This window comes from Osmerus eperlanus, chromosome 15 (genome assembly GCF_963692335.1).
Source record: "Osmerus eperlanus chromosome 15, fOsmEpe2.1, whole genome shotgun sequence".
Classification (NCBI taxonomy): domain Eukaryota; kingdom Metazoa; phylum Chordata; class Actinopteri; order Osmeriformes; family Osmeridae; genus Osmerus; species Osmerus eperlanus.
Window position 1 is genome coordinate 3,286,698 of NC_085032.1, and position 23,649 is coordinate 3,310,346.

The 23,649-nt window shown below is 45.8% G+C and overlaps 2 protein-coding genes and 1 long non-coding RNA gene across 12 annotated transcripts; 1 reads left to right on the forward strand and 2 right to left on the reverse strand.

Moving 5' to 3' along the window:
• The first annotated feature begins 24 nt into the window (after positions 1-24).
• ppp4r1 (protein phosphatase 4, regulatory subunit 1) lies at positions 25-19,405 on the forward strand. Of its 2 annotated transcripts, none has more exons than XM_062479746.1 (19): positions 25-170; positions 321-365; positions 1,326-1,461; positions 1,564-1,670; positions 1,817-1,959; positions 2,039-2,185; positions 2,282-2,389; positions 2,478-2,543; positions 2,620-2,778; positions 3,335-3,435; positions 3,523-3,802; positions 3,893-4,477; positions 4,562-4,747; positions 17,164-17,325; positions 17,676-17,776; positions 17,885-18,005; positions 18,105-18,233; positions 18,444-18,585; positions 18,679-19,405. In XM_062479746.1, the coding sequence occupies exons 1-19, from the start codon at positions 164-166 to the stop codon at positions 18,840-18,842; spliced, it is 2,889 nt and encodes a 962-aa protein (XP_062335730.1). In that variant the 5' UTR covers positions 25-163; the 3' UTR covers positions 18,843-19,405. The 2 variants fall into 2 exon arrangements, with proteins under 2 accessions (XP_062335730.1, XP_062335731.1); XM_062479747.1 differs by having other exon boundaries at positions 1,377-1,461.
• On the reverse strand, positions 10,989-12,224 carry LOC134035059 (uncharacterized). Its single transcript, XR_009932296.1, has 3 exons — positions 11,464-12,224; positions 11,314-11,369; positions 10,989-11,226 (listed from the first exon to the last, which is right to left on the reverse strand). It is a non-coding gene; the product is annotated as an uncharacterized LOC134035059 (long non-coding RNA).
• A 362-nt stretch (positions 19,406-19,767) lies between the features above and the next one.
• Positions 19,768-23,649, reverse strand: LOC134035125 (twisted gastrulation protein homolog 1-A-like). Of its 9 annotated transcripts, none has more exons than XR_009932315.1 (7): positions 23,441-23,649; positions 22,795-22,924; positions 22,434-22,533; positions 22,078-22,341; positions 20,223-20,437; positions 20,143-20,164; positions 19,768-20,089 (listed from the first exon to the last, which is right to left on the reverse strand). XR_009932315.1 is itself a non-coding variant. In XM_062479978.1 (6 exons), exons 1-5 carry the CDS (start codon positions 23,647-23,649, stop codon positions 20,256-20,258), a joined length of 885 nt encoding a protein of 294 aa, XP_062335962.1. In that variant the 3' UTR covers positions 19,768-20,144; positions 20,247-20,255. The 9 variants fall into 9 exon arrangements, 3 of the variants coding, with proteins under 3 accessions (XP_062335962.1, XP_062335965.1, XP_062335963.1); XR_009932314.1 differs by having other exon boundaries at positions 20,203-20,437; XR_009932310.1 differs by lacking the exon at positions 20,143-20,164 and having other exon boundaries at positions 19,768-20,111; positions 20,205-20,437.

Consider the following 23,649-nt stretch of genomic DNA (forward strand, 5'->3'; position numbering starts at 1 on the left):
GTTTCCACGAAAATGAGCTCCGAGAGCTGCCCTCCAGGAGATTAGGTTTGCCTCTGGTTCAGACAACGCTTGTCCAGTTCGCGAGGCGATTTGTCTCACTGGCCAACACTCCCAGAGCAGCTCCGTCATCTGTAGCCTGCTTCAAATGTAGGACCAGGACAAGATGGCGGGTACGTTACCTCTATTTACACTCGCTACCGTCGGGAAATGCGTTATTTGGACATACTTCCCCAGTTTGTCATCCATTACAAGTGAATGTCGGAGCCTGATTAAGAGATCGACTGCCTATCAATTAACTTCTTTTTTGTTCCTTTGAACAGATATTTCTTTGCTTCAAGAGGATTCCCAAGAGGAGTTAGACGGGTGTAAGTTTGTCCAGTGTTTTTCGGTGGATAGGAAGTCTGCCTGTTAGCCTGTGGCACAGCACAGGCTGTGCAGTTAGCTTAGACTAGCTATCTAGTTGTCTACGGGCTACGGTCTTTAGCAGTGCAACTACTAGCATGCGATGGCTGCCTGGTCTGTTCTGAAGTTCCCGGGTGGCCTGATGCAGGCCTAGTGAAATAACACAGAGACGTGTTGTAAATCTAGTCTGGAAGTGGACGTAAACGGTGTCAGAAGTAATTTCCTATAGTCTTAATGACGTCTCGCGCGTTCTGGTGTTGTTAGCCTAGCCATACAGTAACGCGAGCTATTTCAGCTTTTGTTGCGCTGCTAGTACACTAGCAGCTGCTGTTCTAGCTAATATTACAACGCGTCGGGGACTAACTTCTGGATTAAGTGTGTAAGAGTTTCTGGCTCATTTGACAGATTGCTCGGGACAGTACGCTCTGTCTACACGATTGTGATACAGACACTGTGGTGGCTTGCCAGCCATTCAGTTAATATTATCTACTGAATCAAGCAGTTGTAAGGCACATACAATGGGGGTTGACACCCGCCAAGGTACCGTTTTGTGTATTGAGAACATAATTTTCTTTTACTATATACATTACTTCTCGGAGCATCAACATTACTAGCCTTGACTTGTTTCAGCAGTGTGTTATTGTGATGTCCCTGCGCCAAGTAGTCTAATTACGTAATACTTGAATTGTAGGAGACGTTCATTGGGATTTAGCATATACTTGATACTGCTCCAAGCTCATCCCATGCTCTCCCTCTCCTTTCACCACGCACACACACACACACTCCCTTCTATCCCCACACTACACACACCGTGTGCCTCTCCTCCCATCACACACCAAATACATCACACCCCTCTTGCCTACCTTGTCCTGTCTGGTAGGGGGTGGTCATCTCTTATGCACTGCTCTTGATGTCTCTACTAGTTGGTGGTGATGACTACAGCTTAGAGTCTGACGTCATTGTTCTACCTTCAGCCCTGGACTGTGTCTCTCAAGATGAGATGCTAACCCCGCTCGGTCGTCTTGACAAATACCTGGCCAGCGAAAACATCTTCAACAGGTAATACAAACAGCTCTCTTTGATCTCCTAGGTCACCTCCTGTACTGACTCCAAAGGGACTAAAAGAGCAGTGTGTGTGTGTGTGTGCCCGCCCGCCTGTAGACAGATGGTGGTCCGGAGTCTACTGGACACGCTGAAGGCAGTCAGTGAGGATGAGAGGGAGTGTATTGCTGTCCTGGAAAGAGTAGCCAGATTGGCTGACGACTCAGGTGAGCTCTCATTGATCTTGTGTACTTCTATCGTTTGTGTGTGTGTAAATGCACATGTATGAGCACTTCTTTATGAATTTGAGACAAATAACTAGGCTGTAGGGTGAGGAAGTAAAGAAGTGATGGAGGGAATGGATGTTCCTCAGAGTCCACAGTTAGAGCAGAGCTGATGGAGCAGGTGCCCCACATGGCCATCTTTTGCCAGGAAAACGTCCCTGCCATCCCTTACGCCTTCTCCACCTACCTGCTGCCCATAGTGGTGCGCTACCTAGCTGACCAGAACAACCAGGTAGGACCCACACACACGGGTAAACATACACATCCACACGCTCACATCACACACATGCTGAGAGAAGTGCTGTGGTCAGGTGCGTAAGACGAGCCAGGCGGCCCTGCTGGTGCTGCTGGAGCAGGGTCTTGTAGAGCGTGGAGATGTGGAGAAGCTGGTGTGTCCTGTCCTGGTGGACCTGACCGCCCCTGACAGCAATGACGACGTCAAGACGGAAGCCATGGCTGTGAGTGGTCCCATGATGCACCCCTCATGGAGTCACATGATACTATGAAGCTGTTAGTGATGTGTGGGTCATCTTTAAGAGTATGTGTGTGTGCAGATCATCTGTAAAATGGCTCCCATGGTGGGGAAAGACATCACAGAGCGCCTGTTCCTTCCACGCTTCTGTGAGATGTGCTGCGACTGTCGCATGTTTCACGTACGCAAGGTCAGAAGAAGCCCAGAAGCCTTTCTGTTCTAGAACCAGCTGTCATTTGGGACATGGTGATGATGGTAGTTGTGTTTGTGTGTGGCAGGTGTGTGCGGCTAACTTTGGGGACATGTGCAGTGTGGTGGGAGGAGAGGCCACAGAGGAGCTGCTGGTGAGTTAGTGGTCTGTCGGGTTAGAATGAGGTAGTGTCAGGGTGTGAGACTGGCTGTGACCCTCTCTCTCCCCAGCTCCCCAGGTTCTTCCAGCTGTGTTCTGACAACGTGTGGGGTGTGAGGAAAGCATGCGCTGAGTGCTTCATGACCGTCTCCTCCGCAACCTCCCAAGAAGTCCGTCGGACCAAGCTCTCCTCCCTCTTCATCAGCCTCATCAGTGATCCCTCCAGATGGGTCAGTACATCTTCACCTTGAAGCACACCCTAACCACATGCTGAAACTATACTGACCACAGCTGCACCGTAACTATAATGACGCTGGAACTACATTAACCATAATTACAACCACACCCCCACAACTATGCCATGACTCCAACGACACGATAACTACAACAACACCCTAATTACATCTACACCATAACTACAACTACACTATTACTACAACTAGAACCTAATTACATGTAAACCATAACTACATACTAATTTCAACTACACCCTAGCTACAACTACACCTCAATTACAACCACACCATAACTATAATCACACCCTAATTACAACTACACTATAACTACAACTATACCATAACTGCAACTCCACCTCAATTACAACTACACTCCAATTACAACTATACCTTAATTACAATTACACCCTAATTACAATTACACCCTAATTACAACTACACCGTACCTACAACTACCTTAAACTCGTAGCACCATCATCTGCCTAGTCAAAGCCCTCTGTAGGTGTTTAGAAGGACAGCTTGTCTAATGTGACTTTCCCTTTCTCCCCAGGTGCGTCAGGCAGCCTTCCAGTCTCTGGGTCAGTTCATCTCTACCTTTGCCTGCCCCGCCCCCTCACAGGTGGACTGCACCTGTGACCACACACACAACAGGTAGGGTCACGCATGCGCACACACACACATATACACACACACACACCATTCAGGCTGTGGGTGATACCTTGACTCTTGTCTCCCCAGTATTGAGGAGCGACCAGTCACCATGGAGACACTCAGGACAGACTTTGATAGGCTTGAGGATTCTAAGCACAGCCCGCCCTGTCCATGGGCCTCTGGTGGCCATGGCGACCAGCCCCATAGCGAGGATGGGGGGCTTTGTCAGGTGGAGGAAGGCATTGTGGATGTAGCAGAGGAGGGAGGTGGGGAGCAGGGTGCAGAGGTCATGGTTGAGGTCATCGTTGATCCTGACCCCTACCCTGCTGAGAAAGACCCTATAGAAACCGCAAGGGCTGAGAAGTTGGAGGACACACACACACCCGAGGACACAGACACACCCGAGGACACAGACACACCCGAGGACACACACACACCCGAGGACACACACACACCCGAGGACACACACACACCCGAGGACACACAAACACCTGAGGGTGTACCTGGAGAGGACGTACCTGAGCCTTCAGCCAGAGACACTCCTCCACGGGAGGCTATGTCTGTAGACACTGGATGTGCTGGAAGTGTTGTCTCTGTGTCTGAGGTCAGGCCAGCCGGCGGTGTACCAGAGCAAGAGCTCTACAACTCCTTCCACTTCTGGAGGACACCCATTCCAGACATTGACCTGGAGCTGGAACTGCTGCCGCCCCATGGGATGTCCAGCCAGCCTTGGCCCAGCCTCGGTTCCCCCAGCCTGGATACCAGCTTGTCCTCAGCCCCCCCTCCCTCCGTGGGCCCTAGCTTGGGGAGGAGGCAGCTGGAGGAGCTGATAGAGAACCTGGAGCCCCACATAGACGACCCGGATGTGAAAGCTCAGGTGGACGTCCTGACCGCTGCCCTGAAGGCCACAGCCATGGAGCCTGGCCGTGGGGTCAGGGGTCAGGGGGTGGGCTTTGGGCTACAGGACGAGTATCCTGGAGACGAGTCTGAGCTCAGCGATGGCAGCTTCACCCAGGAAGACGACAGGAGGTCCAAGCAGCAGGTTAGCCTAACACACACATGCACACACCCATTCTCACTCACACACGCTCAGACAACACATTAACGGAAGTGTGCCTCCCTCCAGGATGTGGTCCCCCAGGCTCTACTGGACCAGTACCTGTCCATGACGGACCCGTCGAGAGCCCAGACGGTGGACATGGAGATAGCCAAGCACTGTGCCTACAGCCTGCCCGGGGTGGCCCTCACCCTGGGGCCCCACAACTGGCACTGCCTCCGGGACACCTACGAGACCCTGGCTTCAGACATGCAGGTACAGACACACAGCCTGTGAAATACATGTGTGAGGAGCTATTTGTCCAGTGGTGTGTACGTATCTACAGTGGATACTGTATGTGTGTATATCCATTTATGTAAGTTTGCACACAACAACTCATTTGAACCTTTTTACAATGATCTATGTTGTATAATCACAGTGAAGACATCAAATCAATTAAATAATATATATGGAGTTAACCTAGGTTAACCTAGTAACCTAAAAAAGTGTCATCATATCAAGATATTTTTTATTCTTTAAACTAATCACCATTTACACTTAACTAGTGCACAGTGCCCGTGATTCAGTTGGTGATTAAGATGTCGGTAAGATACAAACACCGATTCCTGGAACTATAGATAGTGCAGAGTGCCCATGATATAGTAGGTGACGCAGGTCATGTTTCTGATTGGCTGGTCGGTGACATGCAACTCTGTATAACTCGAGATGGCTATCAACTCAGTATCTCTCGGTGAATGCATGAGACTTGAGCACTTTTCAAAATAAAAGCACACCATCAGAAGTTTGGGAACGTATACAAATTTTTGGTTCCATTTTTTGACAAAGCCAAAGCACACATCCGCAACCCTCTCCACACCAGCTCGCGACCCAACAGTTGAGAAACACTGATCTAGTCACTTATGCCCATCATAAAAGCAATTTCTCATTCTTTTAAACAAATTGCCAATTCTCTGGTACATTCATGCAAATTATTATGAAGCCTACAATTGCCTGCCGTTTCCTACATTATCAATTGCTCATGTCATGTTGCTCAAAATGTGTTATATTAGTTCTATTAAATTGTCTTAGCCCCACAAACATCTAGACTTTAGTTCACGACAGAAGTCATTACATGCACAATGGTTGAGCCAGTTGTCATAATTGTAGGCCTAATTCACCATACAGCGCTGCATGTACAGTTCTGCCTCAGGGGGGTTCGCTATGTTAACGTGTATTTGACATAAACATTTGTTTTTTCCCCCCCTTTGTGCTATGCTATGCAGTGCTGAAAAATGGTCTTGTATTTTTTTGTATTGCATACTATAAGACACTGATAACCGACAAGGAGGCTAAATTCACAACAACATTGGTCCTGTCGTATGCCCGTTTGTGGCTTGCTATATCCATGCCTCAAGAAACCGACTGAGGAGACTAAAGTGGTAGGAATAGTGTTCTTGTCCTATACCTGTTGCGGCACGTTTCAACACCGACAACCAACGGAGGAGCAGGCCTGAATCATCAAGTTACATTTATGGGCAACTCCATATTATTGGTGGCCAAGCCGCGAAGCGGCGAAGCCACTTAAATGTTTCTACCTTTTCTTCTTATTATGATTAATCATCTTCCTCTCCCATTGGAGTCTATGGCAGCCCCTAGAACCATATGGTCACTTTTTGTGAAATTTGGCACACTCATTAAGGACAGGCCCCTCTTTATTCTCACCAAGTTTCATGTCTCCCATTCGAGCACTCTAGCGCCACCAACGGGTCAAAGTTGGACTTGTGTTTACACACGTAACTTTTGAACCGTCTAACCGATTTTCAAAAATGAGGTACTGTTGGATTCCCTGGATCAAGACGAGTTCAACACCCTATGATGTCAATTTCCGGTTATATAGATTTTCCGCCATTTTGAATTTTAAGGAAACACGTTTTTTCGCTTCTCCTCCTACAATTTTTGTCCAATCTTTCCCAGAATTGGCGCACATCATCGTCAGAGCAACCCTTACTCGGGTATCATAAGGATTTGTGATTTTCAAAACCGTTTGTCCGGTACAGCCAATCAAAATCGGTAACAAAGCAACCAAACAGCAAATTGGATCAAATCTTGGCAAATCTTTGAGATGTCAACACCAAACTTGGTATGATGACTCGGAACCCTCTTCTGAGGATGTCCATACAATTTGGTGTCATGTGATCACTGGGTGTGGCCGCAGGAAGCAAAAATGTGTTTTGGCCAATAACTATTGATTTGTTTGCCTTTATTAAGTGATTCCTTTGTCTCATGATATCTTGGGACATCCCGTGTGTGACTCATAATAATTTGTGATAATAGCCGAATTGATGCGGCTGCCATTTAGAATTAATTGAAAAACGTTTTTTCTCTACTCCTCCTACACATGTTGTCCAATCTTCACCAAATTTGGCAGAGATTAACCTCAGACCAAGCCTCACAAAAGCTATCACATGTTTTTTTGGTATTTTCGAAACCGTTTACCCGCTACAGGCAATCAAAATGTGCCGTCAAGCCAGCAAACAGGAAGTTGGGTCGTATCTCAGCAAATCTTTGATGGATTCACACCAAACTTGCTGCGTGTACTCGTTACCCTCTTCTGAGGATGTCTAAAATGTTTTCTGGGTCATTTGACTGCTTGGCCACCTCATTGCTGCTTGCAGCTATATTTGCCTTTGGTTTTGGTATGGGATGTACAAGAAACTCGTATAGGTGTGATGGTCAGGTGTCCAAATACTTTTGTCTATATAATGTATACACGGTTTGGTTTGTTATCAACGTCATATATGTTGTTACGCCACTGCATACTTGTATTTTTTTTTAAATAACATAATTATTCACAAGCATAACGACATCTCTGACGTTGATAACAAACCAAACCGTTTAAAAATCGGTTGAAAATTGAGCAAGTTATGGTCATTTAAAAAGTACATTTAGCATCAACGCAATGTTATGGGTGAGCGAGTTGACTGTAGCAAGATGGCCGCCATGTGCGGACGTTCGACTCCGTTGTCCGGCAACGCGGACGAGACATCTACCCTTTATATATATCTATGGGCATGGCGAAGTCGAACTCACCTATAGCTACGCGTGCTAGCAGGAAACTGTCATGGTTGCTATACTGGTAACTAGGTAGGAAGTTTTGTATTTAGGCCTATTTAAACCAATTTATTGTACTTTACGATTAGAAGTTTTCACTCGTTCGATAGCTAGTGCTAGCTAGCTAGCTTTTTTTGTCTATAAATAACGTATTTAGCCTCAATTTTAACAGACCGGGAAGGCAACACGTATAGTATTCTACCTGCGCGCGTTGCTCAGGAATGTCGAACGAGTGAAAACTTCTAATCACTAAAATCACTCAACTTCTAATCGTAAAGTACAATAAATTGGTTTAAATAGGCCTAAATACAAAACTTCCTACCTAGTAACTAGTATAGCAACCATGACAGTTTCCTGCTAGCACGCGTAGCTATCTCAGGAATTTGAGGTCGGCATAGCGACGGACTCGTCCTTGCATCGGAACGGCATTGTGACGTCAGATAGGACAGTTTTTGGCCTGACAGCACCACTTCGAAGCTGGGCTAGTGTGGGAACCAAGTAAGAACCGCTTGGGGCGGGGTTACCGTGACCAACAAGACGAACAGAATCCTTTGACCGCCATTGCTCTAAATTTTTACAATTCATATTTCAGCTAAATGGTACTTGTAAATCAGCATCTGAATTCAAATGTAACGATAAGTGGGCAGTGTAGTTGCTGAAAATGTGCTTATTTTATTTATGAAACTCATTTGTAAATTTGCTCCGACTTTTCGATAACCTAGCTAGCATCGTAGTTCAGTGCAGACACTAGTTGCTGCATTTTATCATAATCCTATCAAACGAGTGAAATGACAAACACAAATGTTATGAGCTATTGAGCCTATATTTAACACAAATGTAATATGCAACCATTATACAGCAAAAGTTTATCAAATTTTGCGCTGATAATGCCAGTGTTGTCATACTGCTGCGAGTCCAGGGTATTGCGCAATAGCCAAGAAAACACGCATCTCAACCTCGCGTTCTTAGCGTTCTTCGGATTGATAAACACATAATATATCTATGGATAAACAGCCTTTACACAGGCTCTGCCTTGTGTTTGGCGCTGCCGCGCTAGCGTTTCTGGGAAAGATGAGACGTATACAGTGACGTAATGACGTGGCTCTGTGGCGGCTCTCTAGCCCATGGAAAAGCAAACCGGTTCTTAGAAGGCTCACAAATTGAACCAGCTCCAAACTGGCTCTAGCAGCAGCTCCGAACTAGCTCCCGGTTCACATTGGTGGAAAGGGGAGGTGCGCTCAGAAGAGCCAGAACATTTAGAGGCCGACAAAACCCTTTCGCATTCTCTGATGAGTATATTTATGAAATGTATAGATTATCAGCAGAGGGAATTACGTAGTCTATCGCCTGGGACACACTGGCTGCGAAGCGCCTGGACGCGCAGCGCCACGATCAGCTACGATCGGCTACGACTGAGCAAAAGCTGTTCACACCAGACGCGCATTTCTCCGCACCGGTCACCAAGCCTTTCAGCTACTCTGAGCTTTCATTTACGCTGACATGGTACATAAACATGGCATTGGCTATATCCCAGCATTGATCCTTATCTACGTTGTCCTTGTAAAATTGTTGCTGACATACAACAACTCCCTGTGCTTTTCAACTTCAAGAATTCATTTGATGCTGATTTTAGAAATCGACTTGGGGGTTCTCTCTCGGTAGGCTATGTCTGCGTGTGTGTTGTGTGCAACGCGTGACAACTCGTTTCTCTCAAACAAACAAAACAACTACGGGCATGCTAGCTCAACGGATCAATCCGTTTATTTTCATTCGTTTTCATCAGGGTAAACACATGTAAAGGACGTTCGTTACCAACATTGTGTAATTATAAAGTCTACAACTTTACAAATGTTTACCGTAGTCTACAATTAATGGAGTAAAATCTTAATAACATGTTTTTTATTCAAATATATCAACTAATATGGTGTATTTCATCATCCTGCAGCCGTTTTCGCAAGCGTCTCTCGCGAAAAAAATCGACCAGCTGCCGAAACGATCGTTGCAGATCGCAGGCAATCGCGGCGCTTCGCAGCCAGTGTGGTCGGTCCCATTTGATAACATGGGCGCTGAAAGAAAAAAGGAGGCGCTTCCAGGCGCATCGCAGCCGATAGCAGGCAGTTTGTCCCAGGCGTATCTTTGCCAGCTTCTTGAGCCGTATGTTGCCAATGCGACACATTAAAGGGGTGATTGACTGTTTTTTGGGGGTATTTCACACTGTTCCTTAAGGTCTCCGAATACGGGTATGTAACATTGGTTGGGCTGAAAATGGCCCGGGTGCTGTTCTATGCCCCCTGATACTTCCAGTGAATTTGTCCCGGGAAAAAACGCTAGGTTTTCTCCTTTTATGGTATGCTCATGAATATATAGATGAGCTGCGCGCTGATTGGTTGGTCTACAACGAGTGAAGCTGCGAAGCAAAGAAGCAACACGGCCAACACTCACTGAAACATCGAGGGTGGAGACTTGAAATAAACAAATTAATCTATTGTGTCTACACAACACTGTTATCAAACTGACTAGATATAATTTGAAATGATTACGTTAGTTTTTTCCACTTCTGTTGTCGAAGCAAACAGGATCGACTTAGGTGGGTAACGTTAGCACTACAGCTTAGCAAACAAACTATCGTGATTCAACTCAGCTTCAATTAGCTCTAGCTATCTTGCTGAAAAATAGATCTGGACAAACATGCATCTTGAATTGTAGATTTACATGACAACACGGGTTATTTATTTGAATGAAACACGTCAGGAACATGAAATAACGTTAGCCCCATTGCCAGTAAAATAAATCATCACACATTCTACCGATGCTAGATACAGGCAGGATATGTTAGCATTGCTAATAACTGTTAGCGACAACATCATACTACAGCTTTCGGCTGTGATGAACATAAGGTCGGAAAAAGCACCTCTTTTCAGCAACAGCTTCATAGCAAATCCTGATTTACATTCGCCCAGGTTTTCAAAACTGTCCTCGGTGAAATGGTTCAAGCAAATGTGTAATTGAAGGTCGAACTGCACAGGGATCTTCTCATAGACAAACATCACAGCCCGTCGAGTGTTTGGTTCCTTGGGAAGACTCTGAAAAGTGTCAGCATTGCCTGTACAGGCTGGAACACTGCATTTATGACCGTAGTCCATTTTAAATATCCTTGAAAAACGTTCTGATTTGTAATTCTGTGGAAGTACACAGAGCAGCGCGCAGCAAATTTTGGGGCTTGACAAAGGTACAGACCAGAGCCAAAAAAGGTGGAGCCTAAAACGGTCGTTTTACAGCTAAATTTTTTAATTGTGATATTTGCGTAGGAAAGAGAAAGGTGTCAAATGGACTTTGAGGTTCACTCTGGCAAGGTAAATTCGGTTCTGCAATCAATGACCAGGGGGAGGAAGAAGTTCCTCTTCCTGAGTTTAACACCATAGCAATTTAATCAATTGAGTCATATTTGAAATGAGCACTTTAAAGACTTGTGTCTCATGTTCAGACCACCACCATTAGCAAGTCATTACAGACACTTCAATCACAGACACACATTCACATACTCTCGACATCTGTGTTGCAAGTGGTAAAAAAACTCAAAAGTGTATCCCCAAAGCGCTCTCTGAGCAGGCAGACACAGTTTCCTGATCATCTAGGACCTCCACCTGACAAAGTAAATGGCCTATTTGATCAATATTCAGCAACCACATATGGCATACATACTGGCATATGACTACTAGTTTCACTGTTACCTCTGTATGGCACAGTGGGACGACAGTGGGTGGTGGCAGCAACACCACTGTATTTCCTGGCACTGCAGAGAACAGTAATACATTTCACCCCTACAATATTCATAAATAATTGGTGAATGAACATGGTCACATAGATTACTTGAAACATACCCTGTACATATGCCTGGGTTTCCGAGCTGCTGCCACCAGGGTCTGAAGAAATGCCCCCTTCCACTTCTTCCATCATGGGGCGACCCTGATTGCTGGAGAGGGCCAGCTCCTCAGCAGGAGTGAAGTCCTGTGGAGGAGGGCCCCCTCCAGTTTTCTTTGCCTAATTTTTATTCCTGTTGGCTGAAAGCAATTTCATTGTTCTATAGGCCCTTTGTATACCAATATCCTACGAAAGGGACTGACTCAGGCAATTCAGCCTAGTACTTGTTGGCCTTAAAATATGTGCAAGTATTGCCTGCTGCTACTTACCAGTTTGAATTATGTTTTTATATTTATTTTTTATTTGCTCCCACGATCGTTTGCCACTGCCAGGGTTGCAACTAAAATAATACAGCAACAAAAGTTTAACGTTATGGAATGCACATGTGTAATTATAGTCACATCTTGTGCCTGGGGCAGTGATATCAATAAGTCATGTAGCTTACGCATTTACAGAGTCTGCTATTTTCTGCCAGCTTCCCCTATTTGATTTGGCAGCAGTGACTGTTGCTTTTTGCCTGTATTATATGTCTGTATTCCTGATATGTTTGTATTACAATATTTCACGCAGGAGGAGCAGACAAAGTTTGTAAGATTATTGTCTGCTCCTCCTGTGTGAAATATGCGGCCCTTGTTTTGTCCATGTTTGCGATTGGACATGCGGTGCAAAAACCGCCCCTTTTATGTGAATGCGCGCGTCTCTAGATTGGAAAGATCTGGGTTGATTAACGGTACGTGTCCACTACAGCGTTTTTTAACGCTCTGCACCGCTTGCCTTCCCACAGTACACCACGCTCGGGGGCGTTTTAGACAAGTTAATACAGAGTTGTAGTTCTCGAAGGTCACTGTTGTAGTCATGGCCAAGTGTGCAGACTTGGGTTCATGTACTCACAATATCGATCAAAATACCACTTTACACAACATTTGTGTAAAAATACAGAATTTTTACTTGTGCAAGATTACAGTAGAATACATGTTACGCCACCGGTCACTCAACTAGTCGTTTGTAGGCTGGGCTAGCAAGCTAGCAGTGGCACAGAACAGTCACGTAATGTGACGAGACTGAATTCAAAAGTATAAAAACACACTAGGGACACTGACGTCGGCAACCCTGCACCATGCACTATTAGTTTAATGTAACCTTTAAATTCAGGCTCGTCACATTACGTAACTTTGTTCTGAACAGAACTGGGTGTGCAGGCACATATGATAAGTTTCTCCTCCATCTTGAAATCGTAAAACCTAGAAATGTTTACCATGACCAACAGTTGCTACATTACAAGAAACAAGAAACCAATTCGATTGGCCAACGCTAGCGTTTTCACGCTCCTCATTTACATAAAGTTGAGAAAATCCAACTTGCAACGCTACGCTCACCTTCCCATAATGCCCTACACGAGCGTCAACACCTGGTTTCATTGAAAATTAATTGGAAGCCGACGCCCACCACTGCCCGCTCCGCTTTAGTGGACACGCACTGTTAGAGAGTTTATAACCACCGTCGTGATACCGCTCATCGTGATTGCGGTTGTTAGGGCTCCTGAAGCCGGGTAACTGAAAGTAATCCAGAGCATGTTGATCTTGATTCGTAGTACAGGCCCCCGGTCTGCAGTGGTCAGTATCTATCAATAGTGGTCCAAGGAAGGAAATGCAGTGAACCGGAGGGAAGTGAAGGCTCGCCCGTGCGGTCTGATCCAACAGACAAGCTACTGTAGCTCAAATAGATGAAATGCTGGTTCTGATAGAAAGTGCATTGCAGTTTGTTGCGTATGGAGCTGCATAGCCGCAGATCAGTCTAGGTGCCCATGCTGACCCCTGTCCACTGCCAAAAGCCCCTACAATGGGCTTGTGAGCATCAGAACTGGACCATAGAGCAATGGAAGGTGGCCTGGTCTGATAAATCACGTTTTCTTTTACATCACTTGGGTGCGTGTGCATAGCTTGGGGACGCACCTGGGGAACACACGTCACCAGAATGCACTATGGGAAGAAGGCAAATGTTCTGCTTGGAAACCTTGGGTCCTGTCATTCATGTGGATGTTACTTTGACACGTACCACCTTCCTAAGCATTGTTGCAGACCGTGTACACCCTTCCATGGAAACAGTATTCCCTGATGTCAGTGGCATCTTTCAGCAGGATAATGCGCCCTGTCACAAAGCAAAAAGGGTTTAGGAATGGTTTAAGGAACACAAGTTCTACGTGTTGACTTGGCATAGAAATCTGAACGTTCTATTGATAAAAAAGTGTTTTTTCCTTTTTCAGCATATCAGAACAACGTAGACACTTCTTGTATAGCTTGATTTTGTGGTAATACATCATCTATGCAATTTTGAAAAAAATCCAAAGACATACATTTTGTGTTTTGGCCTCCTGTATGGGCCCCTGCTTTCTCTTTGAGCTACCTGTGATGTCATACACCTGACATCTGTTACATCTCCCCCATTTACTAAGCACATAGAGAAGACACCCAAAACTTCTCGTTTGACAAGGGCAGGTCATGAAGGTAAAACCTTTCCCCCCATTGAGGGTTGTCGGCAATGGGGAGTATATGTACCGTAATTTTCGGACTATAAGCCACGCCTTTTCCCCCAATTTTTCGACCCTGCGGCTTATATAACAGTGCGGCTAATCTATGGATTTTTACAGCTAACGGCAACTAAGATATCAGTACATTTTCGCTTTAAAAAAATATAAATATTCAAAGATGTGCACACTTTTTCAAGGTTTTTCAAAAATAGCCAAAGTTAAGTGGTTAAATGATTGTGACGCTATTAACTAATTTTGCTGGGGAACCCCTAGCAGTCCCTCAAGGACCACTGGTTGAAAACCACTGCTGTAGATCACTCCCAGTATGTGCGCTGGGAGCGCACCGTTTAAGTTTGAAAGTTGAAAAGTTTGTGTGTCTGAAACGCTATGTGATACAGTACAGTTTAGACAGCACAGTATGTTCTGTAGCTACTATTGCACTAAATGGTAACACTCAGTGTGCGAAATACCCGTCAATATTCGGGAGGGTCCCCATCTCTCGATTGTAGTATGCAGTAGGCAGGGACGGACTGGAAGTAAAAATAGGCCTTGGACTTTGATCCAGACCGGCCCACCAGAACCAGCCCCGTATACGCCACCAAAGTGCCTTGCTAATGCATGCACATTCTGGGTTTGATGTGATGCTAAAAGGGAGTTCTACAGTTAATGCGAGCGCGCATGGCACGTGAGCAAAATATTTTGGCTGATTTGAGCGAAAAATTGTTTTTGGAGCTTTATGTAAAATAAACATGGCGCTACCGATGGTCAGTCCGCTACTGGCAGTAGGTATAACATTACAGTAACTATTTTCTGGATGCAAGCCAAGACAATCAGTCTATAGCCTAAATGACAACACACACACGCACACACTTAACCATTTTTGATAATCCGATATGCTATTAGTCTAGTATTCTACTATTATTATATATGGTAGGCTAGTATTCGTAAAGCAACACTGACATAAGAGGTTGCATTGGCTAAAGTTGTTAGTATGCACGTTGTTTCATCACAAGGAGGCAAAGTTGTGCATTACAATGCAGACATGACAATGATTGGCACCAATCTGGCGCACTTACAAGAGCAATTAACTGAATAAATGCCAGGTATAGCCTATCGGAGACAGTTGCGGTCTTTCCATGCGCCCACCTGCTTCGTTGACCAACCAGCCGGCAAGTTACTTGTGCTAGCAGCAGTAGCAGCTAACGTTACCTCAGCACCTGCTGCGTCTTCGGAGCACTCGGCCTCGTTTCTTCTGGGGAATCACTGGGTGGGAGATGATCCTCTGTTCTAGTAGTGAGTGGGCCCACTGTGCTAGCTGCAACAGCATTGTCATTCGGTGCCTCTTCATCTCTGAGTGCCACCTTTTTGGATGTGAACCCAAAGTGTGTGAATGATACACTCTGGTTAGCTTTCGCTTGCTAGCCATTGACTTCTCAACGTTTCTGTTTGGCGCACAGGCTGGCTCCGCTTGGCAAAAAAAATGGTGAATAAATGTTTTGATTTCTGAATACTGGACATGGTGAGCTTAAAAACATTTTTGTGACCATTAGTGACAATATTTATTTATTTATTTTGAAAGAAAATTGAGACCCCCTTCAAATTTTGCTTTTGAGGCTTTCAGGGGGGCTCATGGGTTAATCGGGGGGTCGAGCCCCCCCGTATTTTGCACACTGGTAACACTTGAATACGTTATGCAAATACACAACTTGTTTGTTGAAATGTTAATAAATGGGAGCTTCCTCAAGCAGCCATCTCTTTCCCGACAATCCCCTCTGTGCACGAACCCTTACATACGGTAATTAAACATTAAAACACCTGCGGCTTATAGTCCAGTGCGGCTTATATATGTACACATCATTCAATTTAGCTGCTGCGGCTTATATTCAGGTGCGCCTTATAGTCCAAAAATTACGGTATGTGGACTTCGGTTTCGGTCATGGTAACTTTTTTTTTTTTTTTTTTTACATATTAGAGACGCTTTACAAACTAATTTCCAGTGTACAGAACAAAATCAAACATTGGCAATATAGAACCCCCTCTCTCGGTAACTAAAAAAACTAACAATTACCATCAACAGGATTCATTGTAGTAGTATGCAAATGTTGTCGCGTAACACAATTATTCATTGGCTTATAATGTCTGTCAGGAAATCTATTCAGACCTATTGAAGAAAAAAGCGGGAATATTCCTGCTTTTCAAACATTTTGCTTGAAAAAAGAATCCACGATTCCATGGCTGTTTCAAAGAAAACAAAACAAAAAATGCTGAAATTACATTCACAGGTGAGGGGGAGCAACATAGTAAAACTTGCAACTGTTTAGGTATCATTTTAGATCCAAATACTCTCATGGTTTGTGGTAAATTATCATTAAAAACTTTAACAAATGGGATGATGATAGAGATTATCACATGTACTCACAAATTTGCATTTCAAATGCCGGCACATTTAATATAGTAAAAAAAATATTTTGAATCCACGAATGTGAGTTTGATATTAATATATGGAGGAGAAGTGCATACCAGTATCAATAGACTTGTGAAACAATGTAATCATTTTGTCAGAGTTAAAAGTATCGAGGATAAAGTATTGTGTCTCCATATGGACGTGAAGTAAACTCCACCCTGCGCGTCTAATGCCGGTGAGACTAGTCAAAATTACACTTCTGAAGTTAGAGAAGCTAAAGATGTCGTGGTTGGTTTACAGGAACAAGTTAGCATAGTTCAGAAAACTAAAATAGAGTACAATAAAATAAAAGTAGACGGACAAGTGAACTAGGGAACGAAAAGATATGGGGCTTAAAATATACCAGGCTGAAAAATAAATTAAATTGCTTAGAACAAAGTTACTCTAAATTCCCCAAATCTCAAACCAATCAAGCATCTGTGGGATGTGCTGGACAAACAAGTCTGGTCCATGGAGGCCCCACCTAGAAACTTACAGGACTTGTAGGATCTGCAGATAGTGTTTTGGCGGCAAAAGGCAAGTGATCATAATGTTATGGCTGACCGGTGTATGTCTTTGTTGTGTGTGTGTGTGTGTGTGTGTATATGTATTAATATATGTGTCTGTGTATATGTTTTCATATGTATTTGTTGTGTGTGTATATATACACGTGTGTGTGTGTGCCCCCAGTGGAAGGTGCGTCGGACACTGGCATTCTCCATCCATGAGCTGGCTGGGATTCTGGGAGCGCAGCTTACCGCTGCAGACCTGGTGCCCATCTTCAACAGCTTCCTGAAGGACCTGGACGAGGTCCGCATAGGGGTCCTCAAACACCTCTACGACTTCCTCAAGGTACCCATTGCCCTCTCCTGCCGTCCCTCTACTCCTCGTGCCCTCCCTCTCCTACTCCTCCTGCCCTCCCTCCCCTACTCCTCCTGCCCTCCTTCCTCTACTCCTCCTGCCCTCCCTCCTCTACTCCTCCTGCCCTCCCTCCTCTACTCCTCCTGCCCTCCCTCACCTACTCCTCCGCCCTGCCTTGTCTACTCCTCCTGCCCTCCATCATTCTTGTGTCCCTCCCTGCCTCCATTTGTCAACTTCAGTTTCCTCAGCTTGGGAAAACTTGCCTACTTGCTACCTCTTCCACTCTCTATCCAAAAATCCAAGTAATCCTATGTCCGCTCCGCTCCTCTCCTCCCCTCCAGCTTCTTCACCAGGAGACCAGGCGTAAATATCTCTACCAGCTTCAGGAGTTCCTGGTCACTGACAACAGCCGTAACTGGCGCTTCAGATCTGAGCTGGCAGAGTAGGTGTCTCTGACACGCCTGGGGGCTTGTTGGCAGCATGAAAACAATGGCCTGTTTTACAGTCTAAAGATGTATCTCTAACAAAGTGTGTGTGTGTGTGCACTCAGACAGTTGGTGCGGCTGCTGGAGCTGTACAGTGGTCAGGATGTGTATGACTACATGAGGCCGCTGGCCTTCAGCCTGTGCACTGACAGAGTCTCCTCCGTACGCTGGACCTCCTACAAACTGGTACGAAACACACACACCCTACCGACTTATACACCTTTTACAGCTTGCCTCATGACCGGCTTATGGTAGTTTACTGTGTGTGTTGTTGTTGTTGTCCAGGTCAGTGAGATGATCAGGAAGCTGGGGACCTGCCAGAGCCTGCTGGCTGACCTGCTGTCTGAACTGGTTCACAAGTTCTGCCACTCCCCCAAGTGGTCTGGGAGACAAGCCTTTGCCTTGATCTGCCAGGTAACACAACAACACATAAAGGTTCACACAAACTCACATACTGTATGAATACACGAACACACAGCTCAAAACTCCCCAGCTGTATAGCAGCTGACACACATGGCATTGTTCAGCTGAGAGCCACTGGTTGTCAGAGAGAACATGTCACCATGTTCTCACAGACCTCTCTTACATGCCACCCCCACCTCTCTCTCTCTGCGTCCTGTATAGCTGTCCGTAGAGGAGGAGTGTGTGTCTCTGGAGCAGTTCTCTGAGCACCTGTTGGCTCCTCTGCTGCAGCTCTGCTCCGACCCCGTCCCCAATGTCAGAGTGCTGCTGGCCAAGACCCTGCGCCAGAGCCTGCTGGAGAGAGGTGGGACACACACACACGTACACACACACACAGTCACACACATACACACACACACACACTAACCCTCTGTCCCCTGCCTTGGCCTCTCTCCAGAGTATTTCCTGCATTCTGCCAGTGTCCACCAGGAGGCGATGGAGCAGACGCTGGTGGCGCTGCAGACCGACCTTGACAAGGACGTTAAATACTTTGCCAGCGTGCATCCTGGGAACACACGTCTCAACGACGATGCCATGAGCACAACCTCCTCCACATACTGAGTCCAGTAAACACAAACGTACACACACATTGACTGCTCAGAGCCAGTTGTGCTCCTCTAGTGTGATTTTCTCTGTACCACAGAAGCCTTAATCATGTCTTCCTTAATGAAAACTTGAATTTCTGGAAGTTTATGGACCATTTCTCCTGTCTGAAGCCATCCTCAGCTAGATTCAGCGCCAGGCAGGACAGCCCTGACTGGGTCCTGTTTGATACTGTAGAGATTACCTCACTTGGCACCCACCACTCTCAGCTTCCCCATGGCAACTGGGTGTGCTTGTGCAGGTGGCTGGAGTTTCGTCTCCAAGGGCTCTTCATGGTTTTAAACTGTAGTGCAGCACATTGTTGTATTCATGGTAACAGCAGTGTAGGGCATAGCCTTGTATTTTTATATGATATTCTGTTGCCCAGAAACAACCACTAGATCCTGGGCTTTTAACCCCCCAGACTGTACATATCTGATGCTTCTTCCCCTTGTTGATCAGTGATCATGAATAGTATTGTGATGCAACTGTTCTATTTTCCTGTCTGCCATCAAAATAAATAAAGCACATACTAAATCTCAGAGGACGTTTGTGTGTGTTGAGTTGATACAGTGTGTGAAACAGCTACTTGTGGTTGCAGGGAGAAAAGCATGTTAAGATAACATATGGCAAGGTTATTTAAAGTTGATACATCTTGAGATGACATGAGACGGGTTCCTTGAACTGTGTTACATGTCATGTTCGGTCCAGCACACCCAGGTGTTACCAATCATGGCATAACATGTTCTCCCTGTTCCAGCCAGGTGGGATGTGACTGGGACAGAAAACCATCCATTCAGGGGATCACATCCAGGCATATCCCAGGACAAAATGTACACCATAAGACTTAAGACTTCATTTGAAAATGTTGCATGATACAAATAAAATAGATGAACAACAAATATCGTAAGTAATAAGTATTTAGTATGATTGTCAGTAACAAAAATAGCAACACAAAATAACATAAAAAAATATTTTGACATAGGTTTATGACGGAATATAAAACTAAGCAGTTCTCTGAAAAAAAGCTTCTATAAAACATTTTTAAAAAGGCAACAGCAGAACAGTTCATATGAGCTTCATCACAATACGAAAGTCCCTTCATCCAGTTAGACAACAGCCCCTGCTGAGTCCGGCCCACAGACTGTTACAGTTCGGGCAGTCAGGATAGACAGAGGTGAGAGGTGGGGCAGTCAGGAGAGAGAGGTGGGGCAGTCAGGAGAGAGGTGGGGCAGTCAGGAGAGAGAGGTGGGGCAGTCAGGATAGACAGAGGTGAGAGAGGTGGGGCAGTCAGGAGAGAGGTGAGGCAGTCAGGAGAGAGGTGTGGCAGTCAGGAGAGAGGTGGGGCAGTCAGGAGAGAGGTGTGGCAGTCAGGAGAGAGAGGTGGGGCAGTCAGGATAGACAGTTGGGGCAGCGAACACTCCTGCTCCCGTAGTCGACACACTCTGGCCCAATGCACTGACAGCAGGCGTTGTGGAACCAGCGGTACTTGGAGCCGCCCATGGCCTCACAGTACTGCTTACACTCGCGGATGGATACACACTCGTCAAAGTACACCACTGTGCACATGTTGCCTACAAGGGAAAAATATAGTACTAGGTCAGGAACTACACACATAACACTACACAAAAGAAAACAGGCTGTGCGTAAGCCCGTTTGGCTCTCAGGGAGCATACAAACACCTGTATTTATGCACACACACATATACACCCCTGTACAAATGTACACACACAGACACATACACACAGTGGCAGTGCCAGAGATCTCACGGACAGTTTTGGCACCGTCCCTTTAAGACAATCAGTGACCTGGTCCACTAAAGGTAAGCCGACAGGGCTTAGAGGAGGGAATGGACAGCCTCAGTTCAGCTGCGACGCAAGCAGGGCCTGACATTAAACTTTTTGCTCACCAGCCACTGTGGCTAGTGGTTTTCCTTCCAAAGTTACTAGCCACTCAGCAATTTCACTAGCCACAATTTTGTTGTTGGGAAATTAAGTTTTATTTGATTAAAGTTCACTACGGTTTGCTACACTTTACTTGAAGACTTAGATTTACAATCCTTTCAAATGTAAATGACCATTGTAAACACCCAAAATCAGAGAGGCAGTTTGAACCGAAACTGTACTGTACTGTAGCTAGTGGTACGTGCCAGTGGAGCTAGTGGTACGTGACAGTAGCTAGTGGTACATGCCAGTGCCTTCGCTGGTACATGACAGTAGCTAGTGGTACGTGACAGCGCCTCTACTGGCACCTAGTGGAATGTGCCAGTGGAGCTAGTGGTACGTGACAGTAGCTAGTGGTACATGCCAGTGCCTCCGCTGGTACATGACAGTAGCTAGTGGTACGTGACAGCGCCTCTACTGGTACATGACAGTTACTGTTCTGTTGATAGTGGTACGCAAGTGTCTCGTGGCAGTTGCATTGGATGTCTTGCAGCTTTTGTTTACTGTCATGTAACTGCCCCGCGGCTTTTTTTGTCTGCCCTCCGGGTTTTCCTACACCTGTTATGTAGCCTACCGCCACATCCTTGCCTTGCACTGAGCAGGGTCCTCAAGTTTGATCAAAAGCCCCACGAGACGAGCTTTCGCGTGTGTTCGCGCGTCTATGTTGCTTAGCAACGAACGTACAGTGGCCGAGACTGTTTAACACAGGGGGAAACGATACGTACTGGTTGAAATGCGTGCGTCTCACGGTCAATGCGTGAGGCTTGAGAACCCTGCAATGAGTTTATTATTTTGTTTTGAGAAGACTACAATAAAAAAATCTTATAGCGAGAGATATGTAGAATTCCACCTGCCAAATTCTACCCGCATTAGGCGGGTGCCAATGTCATGCCCTGGACGCAAGTATCACCGGCTGATCACGTAGGCTAACAGCTGACCCAGGTGGAGCAAGGCTCCCCAGAAGTTCTCTAGTTTTGTTTTCATTTGTAAATTAAAACACACATAAGTGCTTTTATGCTCTGTTTGGTCATCACTCTCCTGAGTTGTGTCCTGGGTCTCTCTGTGGCTTGCCACAACACCTGCACGTAAATGCACGGACACGTATGTACACGCCTGCATGTATCTACACACACACAGACGTATACACACTTTCACGTATATACACAGACACAAACCTACACATATGTACACACACATTATCTTGTTTGTGCGAGGGACAACTGGAGGGCATGAAGTACATTCCACTCCTTGCTGTTGTCATAGCCACCTACCATGGTTGTTGTCATAACTGGCATGGATACTGTTGCCAGGCAGTGACACATTGTTGTGCTGATCGTCCATGGTTTCCAGGAAGGAGACCAGGTTTTCGTGGTAAGCTAGTTCCTCCGACACAGGGAAGGATACCACCATCATGTTGATAGGTGCTTCACCCTCAGTGAGAGCACGGAAGAGCGATGGGATTGGTCGATACAGCTCCTCCACCGTGCTCTTAGAAGTGGGGGGGGAGTCGCTGTAGTTCTTAGGGTTACACATGCCTGGGGAGGGGGGGGGGGGTAAGAAGACTCCAGTTTAAAGGTGGTGGATTCCCTGCGCGCTCTGATTGGCTAGCAGGAAGCATGTGACTCACCTACACAGTCGCAGCACTCCTCCCAGAGGTGGCCCAGACACAGCATGCACTCCTTACAGCAGGAGCAGTTCCCTTCTGCTGGCCTGCACTGGCACAGCTCCTACACACACACACACCTTTATTTTCGGGAGGAATTCCCAAGGAGCGTGTGTTTGTGTTCTCCATGAGTGTGTGTGACCCCAAGATGCCTGGTTCCTACGCAGCAAGTTTAAAGGTGAAATTCCAGATATGCAGGGAAGCAGATAAATCTGATCTGACCAACCACAGACACCTTGGAGACAGAATAGAGCTCTACCCCCAAACTAGCACACACCTGATAGACACACAGGTGAACCTGGATAATAGACACACACTGGTGTACCTGGATAAGACACTTGCTGACATCGCTGGCACACAGAGCTTTGTTGCAGCAGGAGGTCTGGGACAGTCCTGTTAGGAAAAGGAGGAGCGGGAGGCAGATATGCAAGGACATATCCACACTCAGATGTGACCTGGATGATAACAACAAGGCCAGTTTAACATCGCATAATAACAAATACTTTATCTAGTTAAAGTACTTGGTCTACTGCAGACCATCAGTCTATTTGCTCTGGTTGTTAAACCACTCAACAGCTTCAACACCGAGTTTTTTCCCTAAATCCACATTCCCCGTCAACACACACTGATTTCCCTCCATCTTTCAATTCTATCTTGATTCACTAATAGGTTTCACATGCCAGTGTGCTAGCGGGCGAGGCATAGCCTCACTGAGGTAGCTACTGTAGCTAGCTCTAACTAACAGGGATGCAAACTGAGCTCATCAGTGAGGGTTTGTTGCGCCGACTGTCTGAGCTAGCAGTCATTTAAAGTCGGGTGCCAGCTGGAATGGTTCACTTTGTTAATCTCGAAGGGAATTCGAGGTTCAACTTGGCTCAAAACAGTCGATTTTTCCCGTTATATAAAAACACACATTTAGTAGCTATCTGTTCTATTAGTTTCATATGCAATGTAAAATGTGTATGACTCACCGTGTCCACATGGAGCGAGCGCTGTCCCCGGCAATATGTCTTTGTTGTTCTCCAGAGTTCAGTAAAGGCATGTTCTTCTCGTCGCTTCTAATCGTGTGCTTCTCTCTCCACCACACAACGCAAGAGGGAGGACAAAGCGACTGTGAGAGTGTGTTAAACGGGCTTCCGTAGACAACAAGTCTACAGAAGAATAGGACCGCTTTCATCAT